At 37.7% G+C, this 22,771-nt stretch overlaps 1 protein-coding gene across 1 annotated transcript in view; it reads right to left on the reverse strand.

The window, feature by feature from the left end:
- TPCN2 (two pore segment channel 2) overlaps positions 1 to 22,771 on the reverse strand; it is a 50,917-nt gene that overhangs the window by 23,149 nt on the left and 4,997 nt on the right. The window contains exons 6-24 of the mRNA XM_048058659.2: positions 21,824 to 21,930; positions 20,893 to 20,965; positions 17,751 to 17,850; positions 17,377 to 17,442; positions 16,642 to 16,706; positions 13,366 to 13,463; positions 12,974 to 13,055; positions 11,690 to 11,776; positions 10,503 to 10,622; positions 10,139 to 10,198; positions 9,922 to 10,050; positions 9,236 to 9,285; positions 7,664 to 7,763; positions 6,675 to 6,746; positions 3,826 to 3,899; positions 3,381 to 3,471; positions 3,174 to 3,256; positions 1,894 to 1,975; positions 204 to 289 (exon numbers count right to left, since the gene is read on the reverse strand). Of these exons, the coding sequence (XP_047914616.2) occupies positions 204 to 289; positions 1,894 to 1,975; positions 3,174 to 3,256; positions 3,381 to 3,471; positions 3,826 to 3,899; positions 6,675 to 6,746; positions 7,664 to 7,763; positions 9,236 to 9,285; positions 9,922 to 10,050; positions 10,139 to 10,198; positions 10,503 to 10,622; positions 11,690 to 11,776; positions 12,974 to 13,055; positions 13,366 to 13,463; positions 16,642 to 16,706; positions 17,377 to 17,442; positions 17,751 to 17,850; positions 20,893 to 20,965; positions 21,824 to 21,930 (1,625 nt within the window). The remainder of the gene's footprint in view (positions 1 to 203; positions 290 to 1,893; positions 1,976 to 3,173; positions 3,257 to 3,380; positions 3,472 to 3,825; positions 3,900 to 6,674; positions 6,747 to 7,663; positions 7,764 to 9,235; positions 9,286 to 9,921; positions 10,051 to 10,138; positions 10,199 to 10,502; positions 10,623 to 11,689; positions 11,777 to 12,973; positions 13,056 to 13,365; positions 13,464 to 16,641; positions 16,707 to 17,376; positions 17,443 to 17,750; positions 17,851 to 20,892; positions 20,966 to 21,823; positions 21,931 to 22,771) is intronic.

A 22,771-nucleotide genomic window follows, 5' to 3' on the forward strand; every position in this document is an offset into this window, starting at 1 on the left:
ATATAAAGGTTAAGGATAACAAGTCAGCTTAAAGGAAGCCTAACCAAAGCACATGCTGAGTTTGTCCAAGGTAACAGATGAAACAGTTTGCTCCTGACAGAGGAAATAAGAGACAAGCATTTTACCCTTTTGCAACCAGCACGCTAAGAGATGAACAAACAAAAAACCATGCTAAGTAGATTATCGAGCCTAGTTTAACTCACCTGAACATTAGTTCAACTGTCCTCTGGTATTCAATATCTGAGAGAGACTCCCGATGACAGCGACGGTCCCACTTGTGGATAAAGTTCTGGAACATAAAAGAGACAGAAAGAAAAATTAAAGGCTACTTCTAATTACATCAGTAAAGAGGTTATGTCAGATCAATACACTGGGAGGTGGGGAGAGGGACTGCTTTAAACAGTGGCAGAGCAGTAATTCATTTAGTCAACAGCATATTTATTGACTGTGGGTCACTGTTCGAATTTGTTGTTCAGGAATGGAATAACTTCCTCATCACACTGAAAGAACAGTAGAACTAAAAATAACCCTGCTGCCTTCTCTGCCTAGCAAGGACTGCCTCCCCAGGATAACTGTGTGAACTACCCACAAGAGTTCACTTGCTTTAAAGTTTTTCCTCTAAAAAAACAAAAAAGCCAAAAAAACCAAAACACAATATAAACATACTCTTAGTCCAGGAGTCATAAAACTCAGCTTCAGTTTTTTTCATCCTCCCCTATCCACTTTTAATTGTATGAATCAATACCTACGAGCAGACAGACAGCTTAGGGGTAAAAGAGAAAAAAAGACAAAAAAACAGTGATATCCTAGTAATATCCTTCTCTCTGGCTCCAGTTTGCTAAAACTTCTCTCTTACAGCAAACTCCATCCGGAGCCCTTCAGAAGCAAGCATACAGAAAACTTCACAGGACTGGCCTCCTGTCAGAACTGGAAGTCTTTCCTAGCATGCCCAGGGGTAAGATAGAGGCTTCACATGAGACCCATCTCACCTAAATTGATCTGGTTACCATTCCGCATAAAGCAATATATTTTAGTTCTCTATGCAATCAAAAAGCAACAACAAAAACCACAACATCCACCACATCTCCAAAAGAGAAATTATCATTAGTTTTAAGATGGGGTGAAGCGCCCTCTAAAGACGTTCAATTTCTTCCATTACTTATGCAAGGCTTACATGAGTAATATGGATTAGATGGCTATGATTAATGTTCCTTTGTTGCCTTCACCATCAAAAAGCTCAAAAGACAAACTTTCAGAGAAGTACAGATACACAAGAGACCAACAGAACTACATGTTCTTCATGGTATTAGCTAGGTACCTACATTTCCATGACTTCTTTAAAAAGCAATAGACAACTATCTCTTCAAAACAAATAATCAGTTCCAGTGTTCTAGTGTGGAACTGGGTAATAATCCAAACTGGGAGGTGGGAAGAGACACAGGACCACCAAATAAAACAAAAATATTAAGCTTAAATAGTTTCATTTGCTGACAAATCAAATGCAAAAAATATTTGCAGCTTGGAAGTTAAATGCTAAAATACTAATAATATTAAAGTACAAGAGAAGCATTTCTACAAATGTGATTTTAAAATTTTAAATTTTTAAAATTTAAAAATATCACAACACATCTTTGCGGTGAGTTAGCTATAACAAAAAACGTACACACCCAGTGAAATGCAACCAGATTTGTGACAAAGTTAAAAAAAATACACAATTGTCTGGGAAAAAGAAAATGCTTCTTCAACATCTGAGAGAAGGAGATGGGGAAGAAGATTAAGCAAACATGCAAAACCAACCTGCATTTCCCAGAAAGTTTCCTGGGTTCTTTCTGTTTCCCGTACAGACCAGAACCTGCTATCAGGATCCAACACCAAATAAACGCACTTTCTTACCTCTAGAAGTAAAGCTACGAAGAGATTAACCCAGATGACAGATGAGATCAACCACCAGGCTACAAAATAGATCTTTGCCCACCTGCAGATCAGATTAACAGACAATAAGTAAAGTAGGCAGCAAATAACCTCAGCCTGGAAGTGACTGAAGAAATTAAATCACAGTTTTCCTTGAAAGGTAATACTACTACTTTCCTAATGTAAAAAGAGATTTTAAACTATTACTAATGAAAAGTAATAATCTTAGCCTTTCATTAAGTTAAAAGCAAACAGATTTCTCCAAACTGATTTTCTCCACCCACTTAAGATACCTAAACAAACCCTGAAGGGACAGAAAAACAGCCTAGGAGAAGTTGTTCTGGATCACAGAAGAAGATCCATCTAGGCTAGTGGCCTTTGAGTGGTCTGAAGTGAAAGCACATGAAAAGAGTTCAAGAACATGACTAGGTATTTACAAGGCTACCCGCTCAGAGCTCTCCTGATCTCCAACCATTTGCAGTTCAGAGATTTCTTGAGCTAGAGGTAGCTTCCATTCATTGCAGATCCCGAAGGATTTCTTTCACAACTTGTCCAGTCTTCACCAGAGCATATTAAACATTTATCACAGACAACAGCCTGTTGAATTCCACACCTTAACTACACGCTGGGTGAAGAACCATTTCCTTCTGTTTGATTCAAACTGCTAGACTCAAGATGTGGAAATCATGAAATCAGGACCCCACAGAAATCAAATTTCCCAGGTTTACTGCATTAAGATTTCACCAGCTAAGCATCAGTGAAACAGCTTAACTCAGAGCCTATCCAGTTAATTCAAACATTCCCATAAAACAATGCAATGCAAATGAAAGATATGCCCAAGATTCTAAGTCTACTAAACATTATTTACTCCCAGGGAAAATACAGAAGCAACCCAGAACATCTCACAGTGATTCACTTACATCTCTTCTGTGAGACTGGCTCTACAGTGAGAGCCACCCACCTACCTAATGCATGTTGCAAACCTGCTTAAAATTCACACTTAAGAAATTCATGCTTAAGCAATTCACGCTTTTTTGGAGCAAGACAGCTACCAAACCAGTTTCCAATGCCTTCTAAATGATATTTAGAAAGAAAAGAAATGGTATTTAGAAAGAAAAGAAATGGTACTTAGAAAGAAAAGAAAGGTTAGCTGCATGCCTCTTATTAGCTTCTAGGAATTGTACTACGTGTATAATTCTTGTTCATTTAATTTATCAGCTAGATTTACATGGCTCCATATTGGTATTATTACTGCTACTTACGGAGTTGAGTATCTTGAGAACGCTTCCAGAAAGACTTGCCAGTTGTTCACTACCATCACATCCCAGAGGGTCACCACTGCTGCCTGAATAACACGAGTAAAACAGAAATTGAGTTGCTACTTCACACGCTAAAAAGCCTCAGAAAATGAGGGAAAGGGACAGGTATGGAGGCAAAGAGGTCTGGATTCCATCTATGATCAGACTCACAGCAAAGTCATCAAAGTTGTTCGGCCAATATTCCAGCTGTTCATAGGTCCCACACTGCAGAGTGCCATTATTATATGTTGTATTGACAACACTGCAAGAGAATTGGTCTGATATGAGCATAGCTTTCTACATACTTTACTTCAAAAAAACAAGATTCCTGTGATTAACGTTAAGTATCTCATGTGCACGGAAAACACAGGAAATCATTAAAGTATTAAAGCTACAGCAGGTTAAAATTTTGAGCTATAGATAAGCACACTGGCAATTCCAATACACCAAGAAAAAAAACTGAAAGAGTAGCAGATGAAAAAGCTTGTGTGACTGAAAATTAAATTAAGGGCAGCTTCAAGAACAAAAAGAAAAAACAAACACAAATAGCCCAGAGGTACAGAGTTGCAGATGCCTTTGAAAATCACAGTACTACTTTCTGAATAGTGATGCTTACCTGACATTTCCCATAGGAACCACAGCACCTTTAAATAGCATTATGCCAGTTATAGCAAATGCATAGAAAACCACCTGGAAGGAATATATTTAAGTATTAGTTTTGAATATTTCTGTCACTAAATAGGCAAACAATGCAATTAAACATGGAATTCACCTTAGTACCACAAGTAAAAGACTCTGGTCACGATCAATGTCCAGACATTAAGAAGTATTTTAACTTCAATAGGTTTGGGTTTTTTTTTTCTTTTTAATTGCTTGCTCTTTTTAATATTCTATTTAACTTTCCTTTGTTAAAATGCATTGCAACAATTTCATTTATGATCTGTCAGAAAACAAAACAAAACAAAGAAAAACAGTACCTATAAATACAAGGAATAATCTAAGTATTTGGGGAGCTTTCTGTTAGATTCATTGAAAATCAGCTTTTACAAAACCTAACATACGGACAAAAATAATCCAGTATTACATCAGCAACTTCTTCTAAAATGTTATATTAATCTATACGCCAAGGTTTCATAATAAAGTGATTTTGGAACTGCAGTCTTTTACTTGTTAGGAAAACACAAACCTCTTTTTAAAAAGAAAGTTTTCACAGCCTTCTGCAGTTACCTGCTATTAAAATTTGCAAAATGACCTAAAAAGCTTGTTCTAGAAATAACCTATAGTCCTCTGAGTAAGGAACCATTTGTTCTAGGACAGCCTGAGACAAGATGAGTGTTTGATGAAACTGAAGTGTCATTAGTCACTTTTCTGTATTTTGCTAGAAGACAGCCCCAAAAGAAGGTCTGGGAAGGAAGGAAGGGACTGCTCTAATCTGTGAATCCCACCCAGCATTTTAAATGCTACTGGAGTAAGTTGAAGCTGCCATTCCACAACCTGCCAGGAGATGGGGCATCTGCCCTTGCAATAAAGTCGATTTTATTCTATGATAAAGATATTATCTCTAAACTGATGTACTGCCTAACATATTAGCTAACAAGCTATATTACTTTATCAGCATATGTTCAAGGCTAAAATTCGGAAAGATCTTTTGCATCAGCAGGTAACGGAGTCGGACTTGACTATGGTAGAAGGCTCAGTGACAGCTTCTACTCAGCCTTAAGTAAAAGCAAGTTAAATTAATGGAAGTGGCAAACACTGTTGCAGAGTTGTCTCACAATTGGTGCAAAACTACAGTTGACGCTCCCAGCCCAAAGGACAATCCACAGCAGACACTTCATGAGCATTATATCTTACATGCATGAGTAGGGATACCATACTGAAACACTAAAGCATCATGTCTAAAACAAAACTGAAGCCCATTACTGCAGGCTCCTGCCATCTTAGCTATGTCTGTCAGGACAACAGGGAGCCTCCAGCAGAATTCTGTAGTTCAGGTACAGCCACGCCAGTAGCAGCACAGCTTTGGGGTCCTACTGTAAAGCACAAGGGAGCTCACCTGATGAACGCTGTCTCCCAGGGCTCTGACATATGGGCTCTGTCACATTCAGCAGCAGCAAATATCAATCGCTGCCTCCCCAACCTAGCCACCAAGCAACCCTAGCAGCCTGTGACAGGGGTGACAAGCAAATGTGCACTCCTTTAGCGTGGTGTACCCATTTCACCAAGAAATTGCAAAATTACCGAGAGTACAGGCAGCTCATTACATTGAGCAACCACAAGGCAGAGCAGCATTTTCTACAGTGGCTTTGGGAAGACCTGGTAATTTATTTATTTCCAACAATTCAATAATTGTCAAAAGTTTCTCATTACACTGAAGATAGTCCTATCATATGCAAGACTGGTATTTAGGCCCCTAAGAACCCAAAGAGACTCCTACTTTCACCTGTAAAAGCTAATGTCTTGGTTTGTGCACTCCCAAAGTAATTCTCAGTATTAAGAGTAGCTCCCAACAGCATGTATGACTTGCAAAGCAGAACTAAGTTTGTTACTGATTTATCTTTGCACAAGCCAACGTTTTTATTTCAAATTGCAACATAAACCTCTCCAGGCCACAATTTAAGGTCCCTCCCCTACAGATACAAGCAGAGATTAGTAAGGACAAAACCCAGATATTCTGGATAAATTGCATGCTAAGTCAGTTCTTGTTTTGATATACTAGAATAACTTCTCAGAAAACACCTAATACACAGCAAAGCCTTGCTCTTTAACCATTATTTCAAATTAAGGTATTTTAAAAAATAAAAACAACATGAAATAAAGACACCCACTCATTTGCTCTGTCAGGAAGACACAGCTGCAAATCCAGAAACTCAAGAGTTAGGAAATGTAGACTTTATGTAATCAGCATCACACACTGTGATACATCCTTGAATCATCCGTTTACAGACTATGTTGTACACATCCAACACACTTTGAACATGATGGCAGGGACTTTCACAAAACATCACGTCCAAACATGCCAGCCATCTTAAGACTTTCTCAACTGAGAACAATTACAAAGTTGAGAACTCAACTGAGAACAATTATAAAGTTGTTTTGCTATTTAATTTAACATAAGCAAGCGAGGGTAAGGAAAGAGAGGCCACTTTAGAAATAGATGAGTTTTTCTTTGAAAGCAAAATTTCCAGCCCGAGACAAGTATTTTAGAGAAGTTTCAATAACCTTTTAAAGGTACTCCTAGAGGAAACCGGTAATTAAGGCACAGTCACCACATGCTGGCCATAACAAAACAGTAGTTTGTTACGGCTTTGCCGGACATGCTCTAGAGAATTAGTTGATGATGGTGAAATATTACGGTTCATGGAAATTGTCATCCAAGGACCCTGGTTTACTTTGTCACTTCCTTTCTTACAGGCAGCGGTACAGTAAGTGGTATGTGTTCATCAGTCCTGCTTTATGACTTACCACAAGGATTCCTGCAAAGGCTCTCAAGTTTTTTACCAGATCCAGCAATGTAGTAACAACCAAAGCCATGAACTAAAACAAAGCAGAATTTGATATGCATTACATTCACCACACTTACAATCTGTATCAAATTATCTTTACTAAAAGGACAAACAAATACTGATCAGGAAAGGGAGATACGTCTAAATGAGGATAATCTTTTATATAGTGATATCTGCATGAGATACTTAAAATGAACAGTGCCATACTCTTTTTCATATGCAGCCATCATGCTAACTTTTAGGTACAATTAGGCTCCCATGACCTAAAGGGCTATATATAAAGATCAGAACAGGCAAAATAATGATCTTAAGTGCCCCTACAACTTCAGGGTGATTGATATGGATTGAAAAGGAAGCATGTCTATTTTACACTTTCCACAGAAATTACACCAGGTAGATATTTATTAAGATACAAGTCCTACTCCTGATGTCAATTTGCACTTGGTGTTCAAGCAAGTCTAAGCATGGGATTATAACAAACAGTCAAACAACTTCAACTGATTTCAGATTCAAGAATAGGTACTCTGGTGTAAATACGCATAACTAGAAAGTGAAAAAGGGATTAATTCCAAAAAACCCTTTACAGAACTAAACTGTCTGGCAGTATCTAGTGAGAGCAAGCCCTTCACTTCCTGAGTACAAAGTTCTTCAAGGACTTCACACATCCAGTCACCTAGTTCAGACTGAAGCCTTACATAAGTTATGCAAGTATTTCTGGATATGTTTCTCTGCCCACTTTAGAATACTAACATCAACTGCAATGACATCAACGGAACTTCCCTGGCAATTTTCTCAACAGAGAAAACAACCTAAAGAGAGTTTGTGAGGTGCTGTGCCTACTCAGGTGGGAAAGAATTGCAAGCCAGTACACAACATTACGACAGGCTTTAATAAAATTTATAATTTGACTAACAAAGATATCAGAAGTGTGGAGGAATAAGCAAACACCTTCATATTAGGAATGATCCGCAGGAACCTGAAAACGATTAGCATGTTCACCAATCGAACCATATCCCACAGCGATAACAAGCCCATGAACTCAGGTCTCCTAGGAAAGATGGAAGAAAATAATAAATCAGAGAAACAGCTCATGACAGAAAGACAGTTAAAGCTTCTTAGCTACAAATAATTGCAAATTCCCCACAACTTCTGCTTAATATCTGTGCCATATTAAAATTTGTTTTGGAAAAAAAAGAAGAATTTTATTTCCTCATATAAACACTTTTTACAACCTATGACTGACTCGAACACTGCACCCAGTTTTGGGATCACCAGTACAAGAAAGAGATAAACTACAACTAGATCAGCAGAGGGCCAACAATATATGGTCAAGGGCTGGTGTACCAGCCCAGCCACTATAGTTTCAGAAACTAGGCTTGCTCAGCCTGAGAAAAGACTGCTTCAGGGCAATCTAGTGACATCCTTCTATTATGTACAGAGAGGTCCCCAAGAAGACAGAAGAAAGGCTGTTCAACGGTGCACAGTAAGAGGGCAAGGGATAATAGGCCTATGCTGAAACAAGGGCAGCTCACACTAGATATAAGGAAGCACTTATCAACCACGAGGACAATGGGAGTCAATGATATTAAATTGTTAGCAATTAACATCCCTACGGCAATGCTTTTGAGTGATGGGAAAAAACAATGTTCAACAATAAACTCACTGTTAGTTGTTACTTCACCTGGTCTCTTTATAGAGAACTAGTGTAATGAAAGAAGTTATCTTAATTTACAATATAACAAATATCCTGAAAAATTAGGGAGAATCAGCATTTCAGGAGTGAGCTTGTATGAAGAGAAAGTATCAAAATGTGTTTTAACTCCCACCCCTAAAAGTAAGATTCACAAAGTCCTCCAAAAGTCCTTTGCTTTCCTCTTCTGGTGTGTCTGCAGTTCATGAATTTTAAAGTAGAAACAATTACTTTTGTGGCTTTGATGGTGAATAAAGGTTAAGATAATAATCCAAGAACTGTTTGAACTTAGGAAAATCAAGATACTTTTACTTGCTATTTTATTTCTAGTACAGATAAATAGTTTAAAAATCTATGGGATTCTTCCTACTAAACTTTACAGAATGAAATAAAACTCAGTCTTTGATCTACAGGGTAAAAGGGGATTTGTTAGTTGTTTAGCAGTTCATATAATTGGGCTTACGGACAGTCTGATATTGAAATACGTGAGGTTAGTAGCTGGTTGTGTATGTTGTATCAAATTCCTCTTCCTGCACCTTTCAAAAGCATAGGTCTGCTAAGATATTATTTTAGATCAGATTACAAGTAACACAAACACATCCTTCTCTCAAAACACAGAAGTAAAACTCTAAAGATTTATGAAAAGATAAAATAATTTTCTTTTACCTATCCATTTTGCCTAGCCTTTGGTGATTTTAATAGCAAGAACTTCTACTAGGTTTGGAAACTTATGGACAATTACACCATAAGTGTGCATGAATGTGTGTGTGCATTCCCCTGACCCACCCTAAACTCCCAAGAAATTGCAACAGTTCAAGGAGATTACATACCAACCAGGATGAGGAAATCCATACTCTGCAAAAGTCGCAATCTCCAAGACCTTTAGATAGGAGGAGGGAAGAAAAGTCAAAACTGTTTAACTTTGTAATTCTAAGTTTTAAAAATTACATTTCTTGACAGGAAACATTTTTGAGAGCTTTAAGACACTAATTTGACACAGTTTTAAGCTCTGAAATTGACATATTTTTGACTAGAAATTCCCCCAAAGTAATCCAGTGTTGATACATACAAGGATATTGAATGAATTACACTAACAGTGAATTTGACCTCGTCAAAGGTTTCAGGCCTTTACCAAACAGTAATAACCTTCTGCCACTTTTTTTATTGAAAAGTTATGTTTAGCTACATAACAGAGTTCCTCATGTGATAACTCTAAGAGCTGAATGTTTCCATATAACATTAAAAAGGATAATTAACAAGAAATCTTAACTTTTCCATCAATTTCAAAAAACCTACCTCCAAAAAAGGGACACGAAGAGCACCACTCACTACCAAAACCTTAATGCCAATGAAAACCACAATACTGGCTCAAGCTGTTTAACTCAGCACATTAAACAGTGCTGAATAAAGAACAATTCTACTAGCTCTTGCACCTCCTCATCATCTTAGACACCAAATCCAGGAATACAGAAGTTGAAAACAAAAACAATCAACCAACCAAAAAAAAATATCTTACCAGCAAAATTGCAGTCAGAAGTCCATCAAACCTATTGCTCGGGTACGATAAGTATCTTTTCAAGCCCATCGCCAAGATTTTCAGCAACATTTCCAGCAGATAGTATAGGATGAAGAAGCAGTTGATAGCCTTCACCACCACCCCCAAATAATAAAAATTATTAGAATTAAATGCATCAGAGAACAGCAAAAACCATAGGAATACTGTCACATCTTACCCCCAAGAAGAAGTCATCTCTTTCGGAAGGCTGCTTATCTGCATCCATCACCAAAACCACCTTAAAAAACAAGGAATCTTTTATGAATCCACTGCCTTACTGCTGCACAAAGCAGATTTTTTAGCACAAGAACAGGATGTTCCTTTATACTTTACACAGATCTTTTTAAGCAGCTCAGAATATATTCCTTAACTGCAGGCCAGAATATAATCCTTAACCAAGAGTATTCTCTCCTAAGACTTTACATAATTAAAGCATGCAAAACACAGATACCTACCGCAGAAAGTGGTTATCACAATAGAGACTAAAAGAACAAAAACAGAACTGAATTTTTCAGCAGGAAAAAGAGAAAAATCTTACTTACGCAGATAGAAACAATGTTTGCAAGGGCTACAACATTCCCCAAGTAGCCAAAGTATGGATGGCCAAAGGCAAACTGCACTTTCTGCATAAAATGGGATTGGTACTCTGGACTGGGAGGATGCTGAAAAGACAAACACAAAAGGGTTTTCTGATATGCAAAATGTAAGCATTTTAATAATGATGCAGGAAAAAAATCTGATTTAAGAAACAGACTTTTTCAAAGCAAAACTTTGCAAGGCACACGATAATTTTAACTACATTTAAATAGGAAGGTGCTTTCAAGCTCTAGCTATCAGCAAGAGATTGTTCTGAATTGCAAATGGGTTGGTGATTATGACACAAGACAAGACAATACAAGGCAAAGAAGGAAGGTAATCCAACCTCTTCAGTGCCTCAAGCAGGTAAACTAACCACCAGGCTACTAACGTATACATTTCTTCTACCTCTCCCAACATTTGTCTCCCTTAAGAGATTCAAAAGTCTTAGTTCCATGTAAATATAGAAAATAACATTTCTTAACCCTTACAAAGTTCATCTCTCCACCCACACCATCTCCCTGCCCGCCAAGGGGAGAAGACTTCTTTCTGACCATCTTCAGCTGAAGAGGGACTTCAGCTGAAGTCTATATTTCATCCTTCTTTCACAGTCTGGAGAAAAGTCTTTGAATCTATTTGTTACTCTGCGAACACTAACATATGGGGGAGATGCATTGTTTTAGTATAGGGCTGTCATGACATGACAAATCCCTTGCATTTCATCAAAAAAGGATTTACTACAGACATACATGCTTCTCAAGAGCACTTCCTTCAGAAAGTCTATGCTGGAAGCTTAACTCCTCTTCCTCATTCCATCACAATTAACCTTCCTACTAAACAAAAACAAATACAGCCCTCACTTATTTTGTCTGCCCAAGAAGGTTAAAAATGCTGTGAAAACAACCAGGCATTTCATATATTTAACACTACCTGGCAATCCCAAACTAATGCCGCAAAAGCTCCCCAAAGCAATGCCATTTGTGACTGTAAGAGCAATCTACCAACAACTTAAAATCAATGACACCTGATCATTCCCTGTGTTCAGGGAACCGTAAAATGTATTTAATTCTACGCTTAGCATAATACTATCACTTATTTTTGTTCAAAACCATGATCACTTTTGGCACTTAATAAATAATTGTAAGGTACATACTTGCTTAATGGCATCTTTGTCTAGTTCTTCAAAGAGCTTCTGGAACTGGGCAGCAGACAGCTGGTCACCAGACCATATTTTGAGTGACTTAACATGAAAGAGAAAGTCAGATCAACACCTGCATTAGATGCATCTTCAGAACACACGAGCTCTCTCAGACTATCTCAAAAGCCTAGGAATACAGCTGTAATACAACCTGCACCACAACGTATTAGAGCGAGCTTCGATATCCTTTGTTTTAATGCTAACCTGCCAAATGACTGTGGGATTTGTTTCACCCTTTCTGTTTTCCCTCTCTGGGATCACAAGCTTCTTAAGAAGGAGCATGCTCTAATGACATACTTGGATTTTTAGTCTCATCTAGTACTGCTGTTTTAGTCTCATCTAGTACTGCTGTTCTGCAGAGATCCCAAGAACGAAAGTATGTTAGTTATCACTTTTTTGCAGAAGTGATCACCTGGAAAGATGTAATTATTTTACAAATTGTAACGTGATGAAGACCCTTCCCTAGCACGCTAAATGCTAACTGCAACTACAGTACACACAGCAACAAAAGAGAAAAAAACACCACTAACCAGAACTAAAACTTGGATTTGCATACTTAAATAATGCAATGGACAGCTTGACATAAGTAGAGAGCATGGTGTTTATTTGCAGACTACTCTGTTTATACAACCCCTATCCCAGACAACAATGGGAAGCAACACACATACACTTCCTCATTCCGCTTCCAACCTTCAGACTGGAGCCAACCAGCTCCTGGCACGTTATTACCATCAGCTCTTAACTATCACTTTCTCTTGGCAGAAGTTCATACCGTATGTACTTCCAAAACCCGCTGCAATTTTGTTCTTAAAAAGCAACATTACTTTTGGATAACACCCTCATACCATACTGTTAACTCCTGCAACTTCTATCTCCTGTCAGAGACAATTTCTCTGTCCTCGGACAACTATGGCTTTGTAAAACAAAAGTTGGCTTTGTAAAACAAAGAAAGTCTTCATTACCCTACACCACCTACAGGCGGATGCCTTCCTCTTTACAGTAACCAAAGTAGCAGCAATACTGAGGTGAAATCATTGGAACAAAAACTGTCTCTAAGATAATGAGCAGAGGCACAGCTCAGTGTCTGTTTGTGTGTTGGTCTTTGCCTAAAGAAAGCAGCATACAAGCAGCTGAGCTGAAAGCTACTGCTCCTAGATCAGTTCTGAGATCAGAAGCATTTCAGTTTCCACAGCTGTCCCATCAGATGTTTCCTAGCCACCAAAGATTTAAAACTCCTACCCTCATGATTGCTTGCTTGCAGCGAGAATCCATTTCAACTTTCTGCAGCACTTGAAGCAAGGCCCCAACACTGACGTACGATCTATTTAAAAGAAGACAGGATGTACTTAGAGGATGGGCCCCGAAACAGATAGCTATCTTGATGGCAGATGGTTGTTTTATTTTTTTTATTTATTTATTTTTGGAAACACAGAAATAAAAAGGAAACAGACCCCATAAAAAGTCCCAGACAACAGGTTATAAATACTCACTTGAATCAATAATAAAATAAAAAGATAAGCAAAAGTATCATTTTCTTCAAAAAGGGATCCTCAGTTAGTATACTAAACAAGAGGCACAGAAACCTGCTTTTTTCTGCAAGGTGAACTACAGTTTCTGTAACCTCCACTTACTGTTCTGCATTAGCAGGACCTTCTTTCAGGGAAGAAAGTACTTCAAATGCAGCCCGGATTCCTAGCCGTCTCCTGAAGAGGGAGGACTGAACTGATTTCTGTACAGTAAACACACCACAAAAGGAGACAATTTACTTACACTGGTTTAAAGGAAAACCAATTAGATAATATAAATGTGACCTGTAAACTATTTGCCTAGTCCTTAGACAAAAGCCACGGCAAGCTTCAGAAAAGTCCATATCTGTTCAAATAAAATTGCTTCCAGGAAGTCAAAAAACTGCTTGCTGTCTTCTCCTGACAAAGTCCCCATCATTAGCCACTATATTTAGTTGTTCAGATACCAGGTGCAACCAGACAGGTAATCCCACGGTTTAAAGGAAATACTGCTAAGAGTCAAAGGCTGAAATCAGTAAAGCCCATGCCTATCAGCAGGACTTGGGGACCAGCAGGAATACCCAGCACCCCTAGCAGTTCTACATCCCGTGGTCAGATAATATACCGATCCTCTGGCACACACAGACATCCCCACCCAAATCGTGACTAGAGACCAGAAGAGACCTTCTAGCTCTCACTCCTTACAAGAGCTCTGTGAAAGAGAAGGAAGGAACCAAGCAGACAAATCTCTAGAGTTCAAGTAAACATCCAGGTCATGGTTTATTTTTAATTCTTGCCTGCACAGGCACTTGCTTATTCTGAAGACAATGGCAACTGTAGAGCTCAAGTATTCAAAGAAATTCATGCCACTGTTGGACAGCCTACCAAAGAGAAGGAAGTCAGATCCACGTTTTTTTGTGCTTCGCTTCTTCATTGCAATCACCTTCAAAATCTCTACTAACTAGTTTTGGGGGAGTCAGATTATGACATGTTCTCCCATGGGAAAGAAGAAAATGGAGAAAAAAGGGAAGAAACAGGTAGAGCAGGAAAACAGAGAAATACAAAAATTCTTTGCACACATTACATATAAATATGCCTCTCCCACAGTGGGGTGAAGGTCATTCCTTCTGTGTAACATTGTTTATGACTTACTACGCAACAAACTTCACCTTCTCTCTGGACCTTTACCTAGAGCAACTACTATTTCACTTTTCCCTCAAGCCCTCAGCTCCACTCCTTGTGCCTCTGAGGGAAGGAAAGTACTATAGGTCTGTATGTAAGTGACTTACACGGAATCACACACAAAGCCAAGGTGGTTTGGTGGTTTCCCCCCACCAAACCTACAGGAAACAGCAGGCGTGAGAAAAGACAAGGTGGATTCCACGTAACAGGGAACTGCTGTTCATTCTACCCTTAAGCTACAGTCCAGCAGTTTAGCTGTCAGACCAGTGCTTTTGTGTAGCACAGCCACTACCATGAATCAGGTTTACCAAAAATATTGCTGTTGGGCTGTGAAGTTATATGAAATATGCAGCAGGAAAGTAAAAACCAAAACAACAACAAAAACAAAAATGGAGGTAGTGAAACTGCTGAAGTACTAATAGTAACCAAAGACCTGAGAGAAAAAAAAATCACCTTGAAAATTATAAAGCCAAAGAAAAAACAAACAAACAAAAACCAACAACAATAAAAACCAACACAGAAGATGGTACCTCAGCAAGATCTAGACTTAGCCTGTTGAGGAGCAGAGCCTGAGCGCTCCCTATTTGACTGATGACTGCCTGACCAAAAATTCAGTCACGTGCCATCAGTGTGATAAGCATATTAATAGTTAGCCTAGCATTGTGTTAATTGTATTAATCTACTGTGTGTATTAACTGCTAAGTAACTGTGGTGCACCTTGCATGTTTTATACTCATTGCTGGTCACAAACTCAGTTCTGGAGATCTCCCGCTGCACCCATGAAGCCTTTTCCTTACCCACCTCTCCAGTCAGCTACATCTCTTTCAAACAGCACTAGGAAATCCACAGAATTCATCCTCCTGGAGCAAGAACATTTTATTGGAAGTAGCAGAAATCAACTTTGATTTGATTTATGTTGTCCCTGCTTTCTAAAATACTCTTGCCTTGGCTCATTACAATTCCTCCCAGACTGTATAGCTACTCTATCTCATACAGAAAACAAAACAGCTTACACCTTTCCTGCTATGGAAATCCAGACTACACTGCCGGCTGGAGACTAAACTGGTGCTCATAATGCAGCAAAGCAAACTACACAGCTTATTAATACAGGAGAAAAAAATAAACTTTTAGCATCGAGTTTAATCACCACCACAGATTTCATGTTCTTTGCACAACTACATTTACTTAGTCACCTTTTACTTCTCTGATATAGATACGTGGGTCAAAAAAAGGTCATTACACCACACACCACATTCCTATTAAACAAAAAGGGAAGCACTGCGTATGATCAGGCATCTTCCAGAAGCACCGTGAAGTACTGCACTGATGACTCTGGCATCACATGGAGTGTAAGCTGAGTACCAACACGAATAACTACTACACCAGAAAGCAATTTGTTTTTAGCTCATAACACAAAAAGAAAGGAAGGAAGATTAAGCAACAAAGGCTAGCAGTTCCTTGTCTTCTACTGCGTAAACATCTCCAGAGAATCCAAGTCTTACAGTAATGCAGTGGTTTGAAAACCATTTCAACTTACATCAGGTACCCCAGTAAAATTAAGGTTTGTACAGACATACAAGGAACAGATTAGGTGCATATCCAGTTGCCTCTGACACCTTAGTTCAAAAGGCCAGGTATCTACACACAGCCTACCGGCAGCTGCTTCTGGTACAAGTCAATCTCCACACTCGAATCCACCTCCGAGAAGCAAGAGACTGCCCCAGCCATTCTAACTTCACATCCACCCGCAGTAAGGATGAAGTAAAAATACCAAATGCAGGCGTGTTTTAATCAGCGATTTGTTTTTATTGAAGGCTTCTCATCCTGTCCTACTTAAAGAAATTAAGTGATAGGAATTACAACAATAGCTATTAAAATAGTACTGCAGGTTTTCTACATAGAGAACAAGTTTAAGTTACTTGTTAATTGTCCTCATTCAGTTTTCTAATTGTTGGTTTTTCTTCCTGTGATAGTTGAAGTTGCACATCTACAGCACGCACACAGAAGTATACTAATAGGTGATTTACTCATAGAATGATCAAGCTACAACAGCACGTACAGGTAAAAACACATGCATTTAAAGAGCCTTTAGTATGTTAAAAATGTATCTACAACCCGGATTGGCATACTGACTTCATACACAGTTAAAACTATAAATACTCAGGATTTCACAGTGCTAAGGTTGTGAGAGAACACAGAAGTGGGGAATGTTTTACTCACCAGAAGGTATCCTCGAAACTGGTTATATATTATTGCTGTAAGCAAGTTCATCAGAAATAAGTTCCCTATTGAAGGAAAAAAATCAGTGAGATTTATTGGAATACATTTCTGCTTCTCAAGATGTATTGCGTTTCTCTGATTTTAGGTCTCTGACTATTTAAACCTAAGCATTTCCACATTTTACAAAGTACAGCACAGTATATAAATGTTTCTCTCCCCTAAAACAACTACAAACAAGCCTTGGATAGCCACCAAAAAGATACATTTCAAGCACACTCCATAAACCAGAAGTAGCTATTATTTTTCAAACACATTAATAAATGTAAGACTCACAAGCTTAACAAAATTTTCCACGTTAAGAATGAAGAAATTTCAGTGCATATCACGTAAGCACTGAAGTTTCAACATACATAATAAATCATAGGCCTGAATTCAAAAGAATATTTTCTTCAATTCATTTTCTAAAAATAAAGTTTAACATTAAATACAAAGTCACGTATTTGTTCTCATATATATGTTACTGAAAAACCAAACCATTTTATAAGTGCCTTCCCTGAAATTCATCTTGCAGGACACTACATTGTAACTGGAAGAAAGGAAAATAAAAAACAGAACAACAAAAAAAAACAACTTTGTGATAAAACTTCTAGAAAAAAACAAAACACTTTTTAGCTGGTATGCACAAGTATCAAAGTTACAGTGCATTTAAATTAACAAAGACACGCAGCGACTTACCTAATACAGTGAAGAGTATGAAGAAGATTGAATAAGCTCGGTTCTTAGAATACGCTGGAATCATTACTGCATCAGATTTAACAAAAAATATATATGAATTTTATGCTTGAGAGAAATAAAACAGAGACATCTCAAATTTTTGGTAAATGGTAAAAGCTCTTATATTGCTCGACTTTAGAGCTGCGTATAGATACATATAAATTACACCACGGGAAATACAAAAATCCTGCTACTAAAGGCACAAAAAATCTTACAGGACCTTCCTCTGGGTGTACTAAGAACTATCTGCTGAAAGAACAGTTACAGCAGCCTGAAGATGCGCTATGATTCACTGAAAATACAGACAAGAATTATTTCCAAAACAGATTGCTTACCATCAGGATTATTTGCTGTAGTTAGCAAGACCAGCAGTGATGTCAGTGAATCGGGCAAATTCCGAAAATACCCCACCCATTCCTTATCCTGCTGGCCATCCTAGTCAAAGAGATGCTCATTGTTACCAGAGAAACATGAAGAATCACACCAAAACTGTCTTACCAAGAAAAGAAAAATACAGATATGCACTCACTAATCAATTTATTATGCACACAGTCAAATCTACCATGTGAAAAAAACATAAGGCAAGCATAAAAACTAGGACAATGTGTAGGAATACAGTGCAATCACTTCACTTATTAACAGTAAATAAAAAGCATAAGGAAAAACAGCAAGCTGAAACAGACACAGGAGGCTCAATACAGAGGTCACATCTAACATCTCAGACACAGGAAGGACAATAGTGTCACAAGAAGGCAGTACAGGAATATAAAGCCACCTTTGACTGATAGATAAAGCATCGTATTTTAGCCTGAAGGAAATACTGGGAGGTATTGGAGCTAGGACTCCCTAAACATGACACCCGTTAACCTCCAACCCCTCCCTGCCCCCCAAAAAATAATCACACAGACTAATGCCATACTCAATCTCAGTTCACATAAGAATTGCACATAGATTAGAAACTGCTTGCTTTTTATTCCAGCTACACAATGCTGTACCCCAGCATAGACAGAGAACAAATGACTCCTGTTTTTACGCTCCAGGACGTGTCCAGAAGTATAACATAATTTGAGGATACAATACTGAAACAAACCCTGTCTATAAGAAAGGATAGAAACAAAACAGGGACAGCAACACCCAGGTGACTCCATGGCCTCCTCAGTTATGAAGAACTGCCTTAACGTCTGTGTTACAGAAGACTCTTGTCTAGCTCAAGCTATGCTCAAGCACCTGCAGCTCCTAGCATACTCACTAAACGTGAAATGTCTCTCCCACTTTCCCTTTGAATTCTGAATGGAAAACTTTTAACATTCTCCAAATTAGTTGTTTGCACAAAGTTACTAGCACTAATCGGAAAGTAAGGGTAAACCTTTCTCCAGTCATTCCTTTACATTCGTGGCAGATTGTGTTTGATTACAGTAAGCTCGAGGTCTGCACAGAACACAGTTTTAGGTTCCTCTTCAATAAAGTATGTGAAGATGTACTTAAAGTACAAGTGCAAGGACAGCCCTCACCCTATCTTCTCTTATTTTACAGGAAATAAAAGATGTACACAACTAACAGCACACAACATAAAACGATACACAATTACCAGAATTAGTACACATTACAGGAGTTATTAGGCATACAGAAAACATAACTGATCTATCTTGAAAAAAGATTAGGAGAAGATTCAAAATGCTATGTATGGTATCAGTGAAAACGTCACACAGAGCTTAAACATCTTGGAAAAAAACCAACAAGATCAGTGCTACAGCACCCAAAAAAATATTTGCAATTACTCTGGTGACTACAGTCTTCAGAAGTATTTTGAGGCTCAGTGGAAAACAACAGCTGACCTGTTGAAGCCCTGATAGCATCAGGGATTTTCATCAAAAACACACTGGGAGGCAGACCCTGGATAATACACATATTTTTTTCCCAACAAGTACTGACAGCTAAAAAAAATATGCAGAGTACAAACAATGCAAACATGAATCCTGTAGTACAGAGTAAACAGACATAAAATCTGCTGAGAAGACTGGCAAACTGTACCACTATAAGAAATATGCAAAACAACACAGAAATCTAGAGGCATTAATTTCATTACTGAATGTATTTCTAGAACATCCTTTGAGTATTTTGCCTTGTTAGATACAATTAATTTGTATGGGTATCAAGCTAGAAAATCAAAAAAGAAAAAAAAAACAGATCCCTAAGTTATTTTTCACCTAAATGTATAAAATTGACTAATACGGGTATATTAAATACATTTCCATCTGCTGGGAAAGCTTATAATGGAAATTAGATGTGACATAGAAAGATAATACAAAGATACTGAATGCAACAAAAAAAAAAAAAAAAAAAGGGAAAAATAGAGTTCTGCTTGTAATTCCAGATATTCTATAACAAGAATTTAAAGAATTTCCTGACCATAAGGAAGACTAGAGGCAGGCTGAAGTGCAAATTGCAGCAGGAATGAAGGTGCTAGACTGATTAAGGAAAGGACTAAGATTACTGAAAGAAGTGCACAAGTCTTAGTGATCATACAAATACATTTATGGAAGGCCCTAAAAAATTGGGAACATGAAACCTGAGTATGATACATTAAGATACAGGAAGGTTAGGAGAAAGAACATACCAAGAGCATTGACACACAAAAGTGATTTTAACCACAAAATTTCAAATCTGCTTTTGGGAAGCAGGAAGAGAAAAAAGACAAAGGAAGAAACAAAGATCAGAAGCCAAAACATCAGAGAAATACAGGCAAAAACCTACCAAGGCAATACCAGGGATACCAGTACTGTAGATAAGATATGAAAACATGGAAGAAAGTAAACTTAGCAAAAAGCTAGATAGGGAAAGAAAAAAAAAAAAAGTGAGTGATCATACAAACAAAAAAGCACCAAGATTAACGGCTTTGGACACAAAACAGCATAGGCACTTTCAACAAAAGCAGAAAAAGTAACTCAAAGGACCAAATTGGAGAATTGTAGTAAGAAGCTGCTTGTATAAACAGACTTGAAACTTCTCACCTGTGGTAACAGCATCAATACCAATAATATGTGGGACCATAAAAAAAAAAAGATGTCAACCACATTTTAGTATGGAACCACCTAACCTTGCTCTGAGCAGCAGAGCTAGACTAATAAAATAATATGCTAAAGTGCAAAGTTGCAGTTGTGGAGTTGTAAAGTGTGTTATCACTTCAGAAGCAAAGGGAAGTCTGGAGAAATAAAATCTTAACTAAAGATGATGAGATTTTAACACTATACTAAGAGCCTTCTAATGCACACTTGCATAAGCAGAACTACACAAGGATACTATTAAGACCTTGTATCTCTCTAAACAGACTTTAAACTCATCCTAGTGAGTCTGATGAGGTAAATTGACCTTTCCTGGGGAAACAAGTTTCACCAGTTTGATTAGAAAACTAGACATGCAGCAACATGAGTAAGAAAAAAAGCAGAAATCTATCAACGCACAAATATAATTGGTTACCTTTGTTCGAGCAAACAGCAGCATGGCAAACATGGTAAAGAGAGACAGATGAACAGCTAGTAGTAGAACAACGCTATTGGAAAGAACACATCATAGGCATTAATATCATTTTTATTATTAACATCTCTTCTTAAAAATGTAAAAAATGCCACATAAAAAGACAAGAATATTTTTAAGAAACTACATGGAGATAACAGATCATCTAAGCTTTGATTCAGAAGAATCACACTTCTGCAGGACACAACAGCATTAGATTGAACAGTTGTGAGGTCAATAAGAGTTTAACATCTCTTTTTTTTTTTTTTCTAAAGTTAGAACCATATTTTGATCAGAGGATATAAATATAACACCTTGGTTTGCATAGGCCTTTGACTTTCCAGGATGCCCTGGGTGAGAAGTAACAGGCAAGGACAGCAAGATCTGTAAGCTGTATGTAACACAACCTATGCGAACAGGAAGAGCTCTCTCAAGAAGCATCATGCTGTCTGGTTGCCATTTCACCAATGGCATTTCCAGTTCAACATTTCTAATGATAAGATCTAACGCATATTTTGCTAAAACCATTTAGAAATTAAAAACCTGAAGTAAGCGCTCTAAAAAAAAGTATAGAAAGTATCTTGTTGTGGGGCACTCATGACTGGGAGGCAAGTACCCATAACTCTTACAAAAGGGCTGTACACAACATACACAGAATTAAAAAACTCCACTCATGACCTTACATGTCACGCACAGAGTCACATCACATGCATTCTAGAGAAATTTTACAGACTAAAGGGGCCAAGAAGTTACCACAACTTTCCATCCATCACTACCCGATCTCACCAACCACTTTGCTAGGGCCTCAAGAAGAAAGCTGCTTATGTCACACCCCAGAATACCAGCAGTAACAACATGCTTGCTGTGCAAGAATGTTTTCTATGCTATCACCTACCTTGCCATTTCAGGCAATGTGCTGTTGATACTTTTTAATGTTTTCTTCATCATTGAAGAATTCTGAAGGAGAAAGAAAGGACGAAGAATTCTTCTTATTCTCACAGTCTGCAAAAACAAAACAATGGATCAGATTTTGAGTTCCCATAAGACTAGTACCACAAACATTTCTAATGTAGGCTTGTCAAAAAAATGATACACATCAACAAAAATCAACAGTGTAACATAAAAAGGCTGTGCTCAGAAGCTGAATCTGTCCCGCTGATGTTAAAAAAGGCACAAAGGAGACTTTATAAATCTCAAGTTGAAAGAATGATAGATTGCTTTAAAAATACACACTGAAAGTTCAGTAGCCTCACCAGACCATTAATTATAAACAATTTAACATTACATAACAAGAAGGTCGAGAGATAGCATTTTCCTATTTTTTTCCAAGGTCCACTTCAAGAGTGGGTATCAAGAGCAAGCTATTTTCAATAGAAATAGATACACATTTTGAAAGCAAATGATTTCAGTTTTCTTTTTCCTTTCTTTTTTTTTTTCTTTTTATTACAGGGTCTGTTTATTACACAGCCTTTCCTGCCTCTGACAAAACTCACATAGGTGATTGTCCTGATTTTCCTTAACATAACCTGAAGCAAGTAATCTATTTGATTTGGGCATTCAAGACACTTTCCAGCCTTCAAGTTATTTCTGTTATTTCTGACTTGCCTGCTATTTCAGCATCTTCTGTTTTAGCATCAGTCTTCTTAGCACCACATATAATAGCAAAAATCCACCCCTTCATATTGTAACCTGCTGTTCAAGCTACTTGTCCACTACCATGTCTAAAGATTTTAGAATCACATCTTCTTAAGACTCATTTCCAACATATGCACAATCTTTAGCCTAGACAGTTAACTTATTTCAGCCATATTATACTTATTTCGTTTGAATAAATGAAAAGGAT

The sequence above is a fragment of the Anser cygnoides genome, chromosome 5 (genome assembly GCF_040182565.1).
Source record: "Anser cygnoides isolate HZ-2024a breed goose chromosome 5, Taihu_goose_T2T_genome, whole genome shotgun sequence".
NCBI lineage: Eukaryota > Metazoa > Chordata > Aves > Anseriformes > Anatidae > Anser > Anser cygnoides.